The sequence below is a fragment of the Marmota monax genome, unplaced genomic scaffold (genome assembly GCF_021218885.2).
Source record: "Marmota monax isolate L192 unplaced genomic scaffold, Marmota_monax_Labrador192_F-V1.1 WCK01_AAM20220418_F8-fsc00061, whole genome shotgun sequence".
Classification (NCBI taxonomy): domain Eukaryota; kingdom Metazoa; phylum Chordata; class Mammalia; order Rodentia; family Sciuridae; genus Marmota; species Marmota monax.
In genome coordinates this window covers 7,828,983-7,843,834 of record NW_026695230.1, presented here as the reverse complement: position 1 = coordinate 7,843,834, position 14,852 = coordinate 7,828,983, and the positions used below count along the sequence as shown (strand labels likewise).

Sequence of the window (14,852 nt, the reverse complement as noted above, 5' to 3'; positions counted from 1 at the left end):
GGGTAGAGGGGCACATCCTTTTGGAGGGAGATCTCTATTGGAGGGTAGCTGGAGAGCATGCCCCCTTCTCTGGGACCTCCATGAGAGCTACTTCAGCCACCCCGCTGTTCTTTTCCTTGTCTGTAGCATACCCTGCACATCTGGACCCACAGCCAACCCACTCAAGGTTCTAGTATCTTGCAAGGCTGGCCAGAAGTCCCACCCTGCACCTCGTCCTGCCCTGGGGTGACCCCCGTCTACCTTCAGTGGTGTCACGGCTACTTTTGCTCCATCCCATGGGGAAGGGGATAAGAATAGAGCAGGAGTGTCTGGGATGGCTTAGGATCAGATTCCCTGGGTCCCTTGGGAGGGGTTACTCTCGGTCCAGGCCTTACAAGGGAAATTGCTGGGCTGCAGCTGCTGTTGGGACTGGTGGGGCTACCATGGGATATATGGGCTGACAACAAGGAGGGGCCTAAGTGTGACCTGAGTGTCCCCTTTTCCCAGCCCTGACCTCTCTAGCCCATCTGTTGAACCTAGTGGCCTGCCAGATACTGGGCCTTCTCTGGAAGCATCCCATACCTGTCTTTGAGGCTCCCCATGGCCTAGGGCACCTAGTGGGCTAGGGCTGAGAGTGTGTGAGAATCTTGCAGAAGGGACTTTCAATTTTGGATTTGAGTCTCCACAAGGGGCACCAGTGAGCATGAGCGCCCAGCTGTGTGTGCCTGTGCTGGGAAAGAGGGGCACACAGCCCCATGGAGTGCAGGGGACAGGTAAATCACAAAGACCTGGGAGGCTAGTTTTGCTCAAAATGCTCTGTTTATTGCTCTATTCAATGACCACGAGCGAATTATAAAAAGACACCAAATGTCTCTGTCTGCCGTGGAATAAATATTTAAAGTCATCAATAAAAACACGTGGCTCCAAGATAACACATGTTGCCAAAGAGTCATGCATGCCCAGCTGATGGGCTCTCACCACACGCATGGACACAGGAACACACGCAGAGCGACACACAGCGAGACTTTTGGGAAGGCTTTTCCACAGTGACAGAAAAATGTTTTACACAGATCTGGGGCCAAGTCCCCGTCCCACCCTTGGAGCTCCCCTCCCCAGCCCCCCGTCAGGGCCCAGATCTTTGGGTTCCCCACCCCCATCTGTCCCCTTCCAATGCATCCTGAGGGCATGTGACACCAAGAGGTCACCCTGGCTGTGACGCCCATCCCAACCCAGAGACCTTCCCTAGCTGGGATCTCTGCCAAACCCTCAGGAGCTCCCCAGGCCTGGCCTCCATGTTGTCAGCCCCATCCTCTATCTACTGGTACCAGTAACTGGGTGCAAAATGCAATTTGCCTGTTGGGAGAAGTGGGAATGGGGGCCTGAGGCAGGCACCTCTGCCTGGGCTGCTTAGGGGCTGGAGCTCATTACTCCTTTCCTGGGCTGAGGAGACACAGTGTCCGGTATAGACAGCAGAGATGGATGGACAGACAGAACACACTACAGCAGGAGGACACTTGGAGTGAGGCATGGAAACATTTTGGATCAAATAGCAATGGAACCATCATTAAAAACTGAGGCCCCAGGTCTGCATGGTGGGTCAGGCCCTGGGGCCCCAGGCCTGGCCTGGCACATTCCTCCCCCACCCTGCCACACTCCCCAATATGTACAGAAGGAAGAGCTATGCTGGGGGTAGGGGCCAGGCCAGGCTAATAGAGGAGGGAGGGAGCAGATCAAAGAGAAGGAAGAGGGACAGATAGGATCAGGGGAGCAGGCCAGACCCAAGTAAGGCCCTGGATGACTGTAGTGAGGGCCCAGACTCTGGCTGGGCAGTACCCAGTTGGACCTTGGAAGAGAAGTGTGGTCATTCTGGGGATTGGCGGGACAGCTGCTTCTCATAGAGGCTCATGACATGGTGCACAAACTGGTACTGCTCACACGTCTGGATCATGCCACCCCTGCCCAGCAGAGATGCAAAGTGGGATGAAGTCACTAAGGGATGAGTTATAGGAGGGGGCCCCCAAACCCATGGAGTACTCATCATTCGTGAGGCATGCCAGGGGACTTGTGCAATTGGAGGGACCAACCCTTGCCAGCCAATGTCCCTGATCTTTCTTGTCAGGGACCCAGATGATAGGTCCCATGCTCTTGGCCCATCCTGTCTGCCAGCTCTATTTCTCTTTCCCTTTTTTCCAGAAGAGGAATCATCTGGATCTTGCCCTTCTATCTGCTGTCCTCCATATTCCTTATCTGCCCATTAGCCCATGCCTGGTGTGTCATCTTCCCTCACCCCTGTGTACCCATCAGTGTCCCTGTGTGCCCCCACCACTGCCTGTTGGGCTGACCTGTCCTGACGGAGCTGGCATGTGGTCTTCAGGATGTCCACCACACCTTCCTGCCGCAGCTGCTGGCAGCAGATGCTGGTGGCAATGAAGCAGCCGGTCCTCCCGATCCCTGCACTGAGGGCCGAGGGGATGGGCAGGGTGAGGGGAAGAGTACCCAGGGATGGGGAGGGACCCTATCCCAGTGGGTAGCTAGGAGAACCCACCTGCAGTGGACGATGATGGGGGCACAGTGGGGCCCCTCCTGCTGGGCTGCCTCTTCCACCTCCCGTACTAGGTGCAGGAGTGGGGGAGCCCGGTCTGGGGTCTTCTGGTCCGGCCAGGATGTGAACCAGTAATGCTTCAGGCCTCGCTCTTCGGCCCCACTCTGCCCAGGAGACAGAGGCCCACCCCAGATATATGTGAATGCTTTCAGCCCACAAACCATCCAGAGATGGAGATGGGGTGCAAGGAGGATAAACATAGGAAGGACACAGGAAGTGGGAGCCCTTAGCCCTCCCATCTACACCATACTGCCCAGGGACACCAGATGGGCAAAAGTCAGCTTGGTACTGGGGGCTGGTCTTTAGTTCTGCCCCAACAATTCCAGAATTATCCGAGAGAGGCCAAGAGCTCCTTCTCTAAGTCATTACTGTCTCCAGATTCCAAATATCCTAGTTGTCCCTTAGTCATATGGCCCAGAGGCCTGTGACTCTTCCTTTCTCCAGATTTTGCTCTGCTTGCCTCATCTCACCATCCTTATTAGGTGTTATTTCCTCTCCACTTTGACCTTTACCATCTCTCCACTGCACTGAGATCCCATCTCCTCCCTAACCACACAGGGACCACAGAGGTTGAAGTGGTCTGTTTTTCCATAACACAAATCTGGATTTGCCACTCTGTGCTTAAAATCCTTTGCTATGGACTGAATGTGTCCCCCCGCCCCCATTTCCCCACACCAAATTCACACATTGAAACCTATTTCCCAGTGTGAGGGTATTTGAAGATGGGGCCCTTGGAAGGTGATTCAGTCCTGAGGGCAGAACCCTCGTGAATGGGATTCAAGTACTTATATAAAAGGCTCCAGAGAGCTTCATCTTTTTGCCATGAACCAGGAAGTGAGCCCTCAGCAGAACCTGACCATGCTGCTGCTTTGATCCCAGACTCCCCAGCCTCTAGAATTGTGAGAAATAAGTCTGTCATTTATAGGCCACTCAGTCTGTGGTGTTTGTTATAGCAGCCTGCACAGACTAAGACACCCTTCAATGGCTCTTATTGCTCTCTGAATAAAACCCATTCCCCTTAGTTCTTAGCTTGGCAAATGAGACCTCTGGCATAGGCTCTACCCTTCCAGGCATATATGCCACCCTGTGTACTTGAAATGGATGCTCCTGAAAATGGTCTGTGGATAAAATATCTCTAGCACAGCATCTGGATGCGTGCACATGCCCAGCAGCGCGCGCGCAAACACACACACACACACACACAGCTGTTTCTCTGCTGGGAATGCTTTTCCTGCTTGTCTGTCCTCAGTCAACTCTTACTCATCCTTTGAGTGTCCATTCAGCATCACTACTTCAGCATCTCCCTGAACATGCCAGCTAGCAGAGAGTCCTTCTGCATTCTTATCTATCTCTAGCTTCCTTATCACCTTCTGTGTGCTTCTTGAGCAGAGTTCAGGCTTTGGACAGCTGTGTTCCCAGGATCCAACCCAAAACCAAGCTCAGGGCAGGTGCTTTTAATGGTTTATGGACAAAAATAAATACCCTCAAACCTCAGATGCCCTGTTTTTTTTTTTCCTTGACCAGCTCCATGGCATTGAGAAGATGAGGCAGCCCCCAACCCTCTCATCTCAGTCTTTCTTTCTGGGAAATTTCTACTTGGAAAGCTGTTCCTCAGGTCCTTGGGTAACTTGACTGTGACAACTACTATAACCTCTGATCTTTACTCCCTGGCCCTTCATGCCCTCCAGAAAGATCTATAGGGGCTGCTATGGTGGGTACTCCCCTCTGGGGGCTGAGGTGCCCCCTGACATTCCTTTACAGTGGAAGAGGGACAGCTCAGAGGGACAAGTTTCAGGCCTTGAGCTCACTTTCTGTGGCTGGACCCTGTGGCTGTCACCACTGATGGACTTCCCAGGTTGCTTGCAGATTGGGTGTCACCTTCTTGGTGCCTGCCTCATCTCTTCTTCCCTTCAGAGTTGTTATTAATAGAGTCTACTTCCCCCAAACTTGAATCTTATCGTTTTTCAAAACCAGAACTTATTAATCTCCCTGATTCCAAAGGAACAGTCTCTTCTGTTATGATGATCCTGGAGGAAGTACAGCTCAGGGTGGGAGGATTCCTTCCCCCACTCTGGGCTGTTTTGTATTGCTCATATTTTGTGTAGCTTCCTTTTTCTTGACATTTTCTGTTAACCATGGAAGCGCCTGACCCCTGGTGGACATATTGGGTATTACATACCAGAAGCCCAGCATCCAAGTTGAAGTGATGTTTCTAGTTTGCATCTCAAAGTCATAATGAGCCTTTAGTTATAAGGACAATGCTGGAGGTTGCTGAATTCTCTCACCCAGTCTTGGCCTAGGGAGCATTTAAAGCTGAGCTAAAAGTCATTATGAATGGCAGCGTAGAGAATGAGCCCAACAGCATTAAATGCAACCACAGTTTGGGAAATGCAACGGGGGTTTGATCTGGCCTCTCCATTCACCACTCCCTCACCCTAGCTCATCAGTGAATTCTGGGAGTGACAGAGACCTTTACATCAGCTACACTGTACTCTTGGGCCTTGTTCTCTGTGGAGTCCTCAATTAAACCCCCATCCCCCATCCTACCAGCCCAGCCCAGCCCCAGTCTCACCCTGAGGGAGATGAGTCGTAGCCGGTAATCCTCTGTGTGAATGACTTTCTGCACAGTGATCTCCACGCCGTCATGCACCACCTGCTCCTCTGGCCAATACTCAGTGCATTTCTGCAGGGGCCCAGATCAGGTTTGGATATATCCCACCCCCAACCCTGCTTCCCTCTTATTCTCTCGCTATGATTCTTCAGAGCTGAGGAATATTCAAGTTTGCTGTCAACATTGGGTGTAAACCTCAGCTTCATCATCTAAAAGCTAATTGTCTTCTCTGAGCCTCAAGTTTCCCCATCTGAAAATGGAAATAATACCCATTTTGAAAGACTTCTATGGGGATTCAATTGAATGGGTTACTATTCCATATAGACATAGTCCTGGCAGCCTTGTACTTACGATCATGTGCACTGGAGTGGGAGAGACCAGGTCTAGGCATTGCCTCTGAGTGTGTGGCACTGAGCAAATGATTTAACCTTACTGAGCCTCACATCTCCTCATCTGGCCAGTGGAGCGAACACTACCAGTCTCACAAGATTGTCATAAGGATTAATATGAAAACAAGATGCTTGGTGTAGGGCACAAAAAAAGCAGACACTGGCAAAGTGGGGTCCCTACCTCGTTCATCTCCTCAATGTTGGTGATCATGACAATGATGGGCGTGTGCTCCTGCCACACCATGCGCCAGAAGTCAGCGATCGTGCTGACAATGGGTCCCTGTGTGGCGATGTATACCTTCTCCTCTCCACCGTAGCCCTGTGGCCAGCCAAGTCCAAGGTCAATGTCAGAGGCAGTGCTCTCAGGGTCCTGTCCCCATCCCAGGCTTTTCTGGGGTTTGCAGGAGCCAGACTGGAGGATGGGGTCCCATCAGCTCAGGCCTCTCTTTCAGTGGGAGGCCATTGGGATGGGGCTACATACCCGGATGTAGTTGGCGTTGATGTAGGAACTCAGAGGATCATCAGGGTCGGGCGAGGTGAGACACACTCTGCTATGAGGATCTGTGGGGGACAGGGGAGGCTATCCCATCTCTAGTTCACTTAACCCCCTCATGGGTGCTGCTAGGGCCCACCATTCCTGGTCTACTCCAAAGCACCACATTTCTTCTGCAATCCTACAGTTCTTCCTTCTCCTGCACACTAGCAAAATGATGACCCATCCTTGGTCCATTCAGGCAGGTGATAATCCAGGATGAAGAGGAGGACGGAGAAAGAGGCCCTGGGTCTCACCTCAATGCCTGCCCTCTGCCCCTGAAGCTGCCCTGTACTCACTCACACCTTGTATTCTGGAGTGAAGAGAGCTAGTTAAGGAAGGAATGGCCTGGGTACAGCGCCTGGGCAGCAGGCAGCAGCTGGAATACGAGAACACACTGTCACCGACTTCTCCGTGAGCTTATAAAGCACATGGCCTTTTTAAGCCTCTGTTTTCTCATCTATAACATGGGGGTAAGTATACCTCCTTCCTAGAGCTATTGGGAAAATAAATGAGAAAACAGAGGTGGAAGTGCTGAATAAACTGTGAAATTCTTTGTAAATATAAGGGCTTTAAGATTTGGGGGTAGAAAGCTGAGGAGAATACTAGGAGAAAAAGGTCAAGTTTCCCATGTCTGAAATGAGACTGGAGGGTCTTTGTAGAGTTGTGAGCACAAAGGGTCTCCTCCCACAATCTTTTTACTTGTCAAATTCCATGGTAACAGATTCCCATAACATCTTGTTCTTCTTCCTGGAGTAGAATTTGTTTTGTTCCAGCCAGAGCCTCCCTGTATTGACTAGTTTTGAGAGGCTGGGATTGGGACGTTCTGTGGGGTGTGTAGGGAAGCTGGCTGGGGGCCTGGAGCATTGGGTCCCGGTTGTGCTTTGTCACCAGCCTCCTGTCTTGTCCCCTCTCTGAATCTCAGTTTCTCCACTGCAATAGGGAGGGCTGGAAAGGCACTGCCAGTGTGCACATGATGGGGCTCTCAAAGGCAGTGTGGGGGTGTCATTAAGAGACATGACTGAGCCAGAGAGCCTGGTCCAAATCCTGGCTCTATGACTTCCCAGCTTGTCAACATGGACCATTTACTTAACCTCTCCTGCCTTATCTACAACTGGGGACATCCTCCTTCTACAGTGAACTCATTTATCTTGTAAAGGTTAAAGACTCTAACATTAATAAATGGAGCCTTTAGATCAGTAAGTAATGTGGGCCACAGTAGACACCACGAGCTAGCTGTTCTTGGGACCATTTTTACATGTTTTACCTTAACTGAGTGGATAGAAAGAAGAAAACCTGGCGCAGCAGGAGGGGACATGCTTAAGTCTCCCCCATCCAGCCCTCTGCTTGTCCCAGTTCACTCTCTGGATCTTGGTCAGTGTCTCGGGGGTGGGCACATTTCATGGAGGGGGCATAGAAGGGTGGCAGGAATGGAGAGGAGAGAGGGTGAGCAGGAGGGGGCTTCTGGGTGAGGAGCAGAGGACAGGAGCAGGAAACTCTGCCTGGGCCATCTCCCTTCTTCCTAGCTGCCCTTGCCCAGATTAGGTGCCAGAAAGACAGAAGTGGGCACCGTCCCCTCTGGTCAGATACCCAGGTCTTTGGTATTAAAGAACTATTGTGGCAATGATGGCCCTTATGGAGCACTGACTCTGTGCCTGGGGCTGTGCATGTGAGAAGGGACTCCTAAAGCAATAAGCCACAGTCCCTCCCCCAAAGAAGGCACAGCGTTGGGAGGCAGACAAGTAGTGGCGTGTGAGCACTGGGGCTGTGGTAACAGCGGGGGGCCTGGGTGGGTGGGTGGGTTTCCTGGCTGGAGTTGAAGGAACAGCAGAAAGAACAGGGAATCCTGTCCTGTCAGATACAAGTGCACACAGGGCCAAGGCTGGGATTGGTGAGAGATGTGGCTGGAGAGGAACCAGCTGCCAGAGTCTCATAAACTATGCTTAGAAAGGGTGACAATGACAATGTTTAAGGAGAAGAAGGACATGGTTAGATTTGTTTTGTACCACTCTGATGGCAAGAGTAGAAGACAGACAGGAGAGGAGAATGTGGAGTCAGGAGACCAGTCAGGAAATTACTATGATGATCCAAGAAAGAAATATCAAAGGTCACAGGGCTGCCTGGCATGGCAGGGCTCTGTGGAGCATTTATGTCAATGCAGTCTATGTAAATGGCACCCCTTAGGACAGGGCAACATGGAAGCTCAAACTCCAAAAAGTCACTTTGTGGTGAGGATGGAGAGGGGAGCGAGATTTGAGAGATATTCATTCTCATTCATTCGTTCATTCATTCAAATGGGTGCAGAATATCTACTGTGTGTCAGGCACTATTTTGGTGCTTGGGACACCATGGTGATAAGAACAGAAACTGTGTCCCTGTATCTGGCTCTTGGTGCTGCCGGGGTTAGTGATTCCTCTGACTGTCCATAGACCTCTCTCTCCTACTAGCCTGGGAGCTCCAAGTGCACAGAATCTGTGTCTCATTCATGTCTGAATTCTTAGACCCCAGGCAGGGGCTCAGAAAACATAGACGAAAGAAGAAACCTCAGGGTGTTCTGCATCTAAGAGGGGGGCCCCTGCTAAGCTTGACCTGCCCTCTGTCCCCCAACCCAGTCTCTGAGGGTGAAGGATCTGTTCTTGCTGGACACAGATAAGATTCTCTGCTGGGCTGGCTTGGAAGCCTGGAGGCTCGGGCAGGGTTGGAGGTGGCTGGAACCTGTCAGCAATCCAGTGAGGACCACATGGAGCACGGTCTGACTCCAGTGGCCATTCTGAGTGGCCGGCAAAGCCCTCCTCTCCACTCTGGGGTGCCCCCACCCTTCCTTCCAGGTAGAGCTGGGAAAGGGGAGGGAGAGATGAGGGAAGAGGTGGCAGCCCTGAGTAATGCATCCTGGCCATAAATGGTGCTTTGTTTAACCGGAACTACCTAGAGACTGAGTAACTATAGCAACCACAAGTCGATATTTTAAAAGTTAAAAATAAGTTATGACATCTTACATGTTGTTGGAGATGCTGACAGCGAAACCACTTTTTTAAAGCTTCACTACTCTACAAACTGAGTGGAGTAGGTTTTGGGGGCTCCACTTTCAACAAGTTACCTCCAGGTTAGCCCAGGTGCCTGGGGCCAGACACCTGGTCCCAATCCCTGTAGTAGATAGCCAGGGATTTGATGAAAGTTATCTGAAAATGGTGCCACGGGGAGGAAACTGGAATGCATCCCCAAAGGAGAACCCCCTTCTCAGACCTTCCAGGGGACTGCTCCGGGCAGATTCGCTTGGATGCATTGTGTTATGGGACCTCACGACTTGACAGGGGCAGCTCATTCCCCTGTGGGGTGGCTCTACCTGATGGAGAACTGACAATCTGATCAAATGGAACATGAGGTAGACGAAGAGTCCAATTCTGGGGTCACCAAACTCAGCTCTGTACTTCCCAGCTATGTGACTGTGGATGAGCCACTTAGCCTCTCTGAGCCTTAATGTCCTCTCCTTAAAACCTGCCCATTCTGAAGAGAGAAGAGGATGGGAAAACACTTTTCAGTCACTATATACTATCTAGGAGCCTCCCTTTGTCTCTGGGTTTCTACAGAGCCCAGCACAACACTTGGCCAGGCCAGGCAAGGGCTAGGCCAAGGGCTGTGTGAGAAAATGAACTGACCTTGGTCACCCCAGCCCTCCATATGGTGCCCTCCAGGGATGAGTGTCCTGCCACCCTGGAGACCCAGTTCTGGGCTTAAGTCTTCCCAGGTGAGGGTGAGCCTGTCCCCATACCCCTAGGGCAGTGACTACTCACTGGGAAGGATGGTTTTGTAGCGGTTCTTCCGCACCAGCCCAGGGATGTCGTACTCTTTTGGATCCACAAAGTTCATGGGGATTTCCTGCAGGAGAAGGACATGGGGGTGTGAGCAGCTGTGGGCTGGCTCTTGAAGATGTTCTAACCAGGTGCTGCTTGCCCTCAAGTTTTGTCGGGCTACTTTAAGTGCACTCATTCATTCAACAAACATTTACTGTTAAATGAGTTAGTACTCGTAGGGCATTTAGGATAGTGACTGGCACACACCAAGAGCATGACACATGTTATAACTAGTGTTTATTGAGGGCCACCCTGGCACATGGCAGACGCTCAGCAAGTGATGAATAAATGAAGAACAAGACAGAAGTGACAAGGCCAATCGCTGCATTCTTCCATGTTCTCTGTGCAACAGCGAAACCAGGTGGCTTCACTGAATTATGTGCCCACCCTATGCGTCCCTACCTTGGTGGTGCTGCTTTCCTGCCACACCTGCCCCACCCATATCTCCGCATGCGTCTATCTGAAAGGCCGAGGCCTCTGAGAAGCCTCCTGAGTCTGCAGCAGAAGGGGTCTTCTGCCGAGCCCCCAGGACTGTGTGTGCCCCTCCACCTGTCCTGTGTCCAGAGCTCCACGTCTGCCCTCTGCTCCTGGCATGCAAAGCCTCCCTGTATCTGGCCCCTCTTGACCTCCAGTTGTGCCCGTCTCTTTGCGGCTAGGACCATGCCATTCACAGTCCTGCCTCCAGGCTGAGCTTGTGGCATTCCACTCGCTGGGAGCACTGGTCTCACCCTCCATCTTTCCAAATCATTCCAATACCTTAAGGTTCACCCCAGCTCCCCCTCCCTAAGATGTCCTCTGGGACTTTCTCCAGTGCCTCTTGCCCCTGTGCTCCTTCTGATCTGTCCACACGGTTTACCACCTGAACACAGTGTCCCATTGTTTGTTGTTTCTGGACAGATTATATGGGCTGTTGTAAAATGCAGATCATGATGCCTTCCAGGGTTGTGAGAATCCAAAGGAAACAAAAACACACATGTGCAAAACTACCCATGGAGAGGGTGCTCAGGCCATGTTCCTTGCTCTCTGGCAAAAATCTACAATACTCAGGCTGGGGATATAGCTCAGTTGGTAGAGTGCTTGCCTTACATGCACAAGGCCCTGGCTTCAATCTCCAGCAACACCCCCCACCCCCCCCAAAAAAAAAAAAAAACCCAAACCCCCCAAAAAACCAAAAACAAAACCAAAAAAACAAAACCCAACAAACAAACAACAACAACAACAAAAACCTACAATACTCTATTTAACAGAAAAGGACATGGTGGATGGAAGCTATTTCTTCAAGGGGAGAAGGTGGGTGGGAGCCTGGAGTGGGAGTTGAGGCTGGCTGTTAAGAAAGCCTTTCCAGAGGCATCAGGTGGGGAAAGATGTGAGGAAGAAATAGGGATGGGGACGCAGGCACAGGGCAGCTGGCCCAACTGTAAGTGCACAGTCCCTGCAGGGGTGGGATGGGGCTGGAGCACAGGCTGGGAAAGGAGGTGGGGATAGATCAAGCAGGCGGACCCATTTCTTCTGCAGGGTGTCAAGTTCTGGAGAACCTGGAGCAGTGGGTCTGAGGGTGCTGGTGGGTGAGTCATCTGATTGATGAAGTTGATTGAGGAAGTGGGCTTCTGAGCCTCAGCCCCTTTCTTCTTCCTCCTCTTGGAGGCCTCCTGCCAAGAAAGAATGATGGAGGCACCCCATGGGGCAAGGTCCACCATGGGCCAGCACTGCCTCAGTGGTGGGAAGTTTGTGTGATTCTGGGGCTTGGTATCAGGAAGCTTACTCTTGCTGTACCTTGTGCAGCCTCATTTCAAACCTACCCTTTCTGCCGTAAAGGTGTCACTGTGATCTGCCATGTTTTAGCTCTTTACTGGCTGTGCACTCAGGCAGGTGAACAGGGCTGTCATTGATTGGACCCCTCAAAGTCCAACAGCCAGAGGCTGTTGCAGAGGCTGCAGGAGGAGATTAGGACCTAAGCTAGAGCCTTAGGGGTGGCAAGGAGGGGAGGGGACTGGAGAGATGTCAAGACAATGTACAATGCTTAGGGATGTCAGGCCGGAGGAGGGTGGGAAGACAGGAGGATAGGAAGTTCAGCTTTCTGTGGCTTTCAGAGCAGAGTCCTGGCAAAGACCTAGGAACACCATAGCATGCCAATCACCCAGCTGGCTACTTTGCACATAGTAATTAATCTCCATAATCCTATCATTTCATCCCATTTTCCAGATGAGGACACAGAGGCTCAGAAAAAAATCAGTTTGCCCAAGGTGGCAGGAGAGCTGAGAATGAGGTGGTGCTCATTACTCCAGATGCCAAGTCTGGGCACTACCCACAACCTGGCTGGCTGGATGAGTGATATGAGTGGAGAGTCCGCCTACAGAGGGTGGCAGGCACAAGGGGACTCACAAAGAATTCGGCCTGTAGCAGGAAAGGGTCCAGGGCCTTTTCATGGAGCTCCTCTGCTCGGAGGACGCGGGAGGCACTGAGCAGGTACTCGTGGGCTGACTCCTCACGTGGGGACACGAGATAGCCGAAGCCTTCCTCATTGCAGCCTGGGGTGCACATGTCCAAGGTCAGGGAGACATTGGAGCCCCTCCTGGAAGGACCGAGAAGGAGGAAATTAATCTTGGGAAGGGACAGGCTTTAGCTGGGATCAGAGGAGCAGGGCTCGAGCCTAAGATGGCTCCAAACCTCTGCAACACAGCTCTGGGCCCAGTCCTGACTGAGGCTGCCAGTGGGTCAAGAACACATCCTCCAGGAGAGGTCAGGACCCTCAGGAAAGGAGGGAGTCCCAGGGGCAGCTCAGTGGCAGCAAGGATAAGTTCATGTGTCCAGTAAACCACAAAACAGAAAGGACCCCCTCTACACAGAGATGGAAAGTGAGTCCTTATGAGGGGACCGGGGACCAGAGACCCCGAGGCTCTCATTGTGGCAGAGATGAAACACAAAGCTGGGTTTCCTGCCTCTTCATCCAGTGCTCTTTCTCTGACGTCATGGGGATTACTCGGTGGTGAGACCTGGCTTACGCAGTTAGGGTCTGAGAAGAGGATTTCACACCTCCAAAGTGCTCTGCAGAATACTGAGACACTTTAGAAAAGGGTTCTGTGGCCAGACTTTGGGAAATGCCACATACTGTCTCCTTGCTGATTTACAACGAACACAGGCACACTAAAGGCCCTGACGAGTCCTGCAGTAAGGAAAGCTACCGGAACTTCCTTGAGCAAAGGAGAGTATACACATGTGCACACTGGAAGATGCCTAGGTGTGCTTGTGTAATAGCACTATTTTTTTTTTAACACCTGAAGATCATGTATCTACACTGGCTGGGCTCTCTCCTGGGCTGTCAGAGTAGACATCTACCTTTTGGAATGGGAGCTGAAAGCATGAGGGCCCGTCAAGCCCACCCCTCCTCCACCCCTCCCACCTCTCCTGCAGACCCATGGACTTGACGGTCAGTGAGGCAGGGTCAGCCTCAGGCTTGATGTCCATCACGCAGTCAAACACAGGAGTCTCGGGCACCGGATCCAGGTCCAGGAAGTCATCTTCGACTTTCTCCTCCATCCACTCTGAGTAGGTAAAGGAGGGCTGGCGGCTCACAGATTGGCGCCTGTCCTCTGGGGGCACCGGGGTGGGCGGCTCCGGGGGAGCCTTTAGGAGGTGCCACACCTGGTTGAGAATATAGGGTTTAATGGACCTAGAACCATGCCAGCTGTGGTGTCCTGGGGTGACCACAGGATTGGGCCCTCTGTCCCTCCATGTATCTAGACCAGCCATGCTCTCCTGGGAGCTGTCTATGAGGAACTCTGATCTCCTAGTTAGGAGTTTCCTCCATCTACTCTCCCTCCCTGTCCTCCAGGGTTCTGGGAGCCTCCCTGCCTCAACCCCTTTCCCCAGCCCAGATGGCTGCAAGCCAATTTCTAGGAAGAAGGCATCTCTTGCCCCAGGCCAGGCATCCTGGCCAAGGGAGACAGATACATGTCCTTGTCCTACCCAGCACCCAGGATGTCTAGTCTGTAGATCAGATGGGAGCTGGTGAGAAGCAGGACCTCAGGGCCAGAGGAGGAAAGCACTGAGGTTGGGGCAGGGGGCACCTTACCAGGGTGGTGACGAGGACCAGGCCCACGGACAGGGAGACCAGCAGCAGACTGGGGACTCCCGAGGTCCCTGCGCCCAGCCAGGCCTGGGGAACATTAAACAAACAGGTCAGGGTGGTGGTGGGGGCAGAGTCCTTGTCTATTCCAAAGGTGACAAAACTGAGGCTCTAAAAAGCATCTCTGGGATCTGAGGTGGGGAGCAGGCAGAACTTCAGGGGCTTGGAAATATCTCCTGAACTCAGAGAAGCCCCACTCAGGAGCTGGGGAGGGTGGACTGGAGGCCCCTAACACATCTCCCCACCCCAAGGTTCCCCAGAGCTTACTCACCGTGGGTCCCAGCTGTTTCAGGATTGTGAGCGAGGAGAGGATGAGATCTGTGGCATTCTGCAACCAGATGTGGCCATAGCCGCTGAACCAGAGCACCCCACAGGCAAGCTGGGGCAGTCGGGGGATCAGGCTGAGTTCAGAGCCCGGGCTCCTTGCCCCCACATTCTCAGCCTCACCCTCAATCTGGATCCCCAAGGAGGTTCCTGAACCTTTCAGGTCCAGATGTGGTAGCTGAGGGAAGGGCCCAAGTGCTGTGTACCCAGAGGAGAGATTTCAGGACTCTCCTTGGAGAAAAGCAGACTAAAAACAGTCAAAACAAAGGGAGACCCCACAGGTACATACATAAAAAGGGAAGCCTCCCAGAAAGGCCTCCACAGACAGGAAGGAAGTCCTCAGGATCAGGGGGTCAAGGGTCTGGGGGGCCCTGCAGTCCTGATCCTTGAGTGAGGTCAGACAGGTTGTGAGGGGCTTATCTCCTGAAGCTGCAGCAG

At 52.3% G+C, this 14,852-nt stretch overlaps 1 protein-coding gene and 1 long non-coding RNA gene across 6 annotated transcripts in view; one reads left to right on the top strand and one right to left on the bottom strand.

Annotated features, from left to right (window-relative positions):
* Positions 1 to 14,852, top strand: part of LOC124088435 (uncharacterized) — a 44,496-nt gene that overhangs the window by 5,297 nt on the left and 24,347 nt on the right. For both annotated transcript variants that reach the window (XR_009226156.1, XR_009226155.1), the window contains exon 2: positions 13,376 to 13,514. This is a non-coding gene — a long non-coding RNA (uncharacterized LOC124088435). The remainder of the gene's footprint in view (positions 1 to 13,375; positions 13,515 to 14,852) is intronic.
* The window catches only part of Ptpn5 (protein tyrosine phosphatase non-receptor type 5), a 60,373-nt gene continuing 46,644 nt past the window's right edge, over positions 1,124 to 14,852 (bottom strand). For 2 of the 4 annotated variants that reach the window (XM_058577031.1, XM_058577032.1), the window contains 12 exons: positions 14,362 to 14,469; positions 14,037 to 14,120; positions 13,365 to 13,606; positions 12,347 to 12,536; positions 11,500 to 11,613; positions 9,905 to 9,989; positions 6,063 to 6,142; positions 5,763 to 5,900; positions 5,154 to 5,264; positions 2,525 to 2,685; positions 2,322 to 2,435; positions 1,124 to 1,934 (listed from right to left, as the gene is read on the bottom strand). In XM_058577031.1, coding sequence (XP_058433014.1) covers positions 1,841 to 1,934; positions 2,322 to 2,435; positions 2,525 to 2,685; positions 5,154 to 5,264; positions 5,763 to 5,900; positions 6,063 to 6,142; positions 9,905 to 9,989; positions 11,500 to 11,613; positions 12,347 to 12,536; positions 13,365 to 13,606; positions 14,037 to 14,120; positions 14,362 to 14,469 — 1,521 coding nt within the window. In that variant the 3' untranslated portion in view covers positions 1,124 to 1,840. The remainder of the gene's footprint in view (positions 1,935 to 2,321; positions 2,436 to 2,524; positions 2,686 to 5,153; positions 5,265 to 5,762; positions 5,901 to 6,062; positions 6,143 to 9,904; positions 9,990 to 11,499; positions 11,614 to 12,346; positions 12,537 to 13,364; positions 13,607 to 14,036; positions 14,121 to 14,361; positions 14,470 to 14,852) is intronic. The other 2 variants (XM_058577033.1, XM_058577034.1) reach the window with 2 other exon arrangements.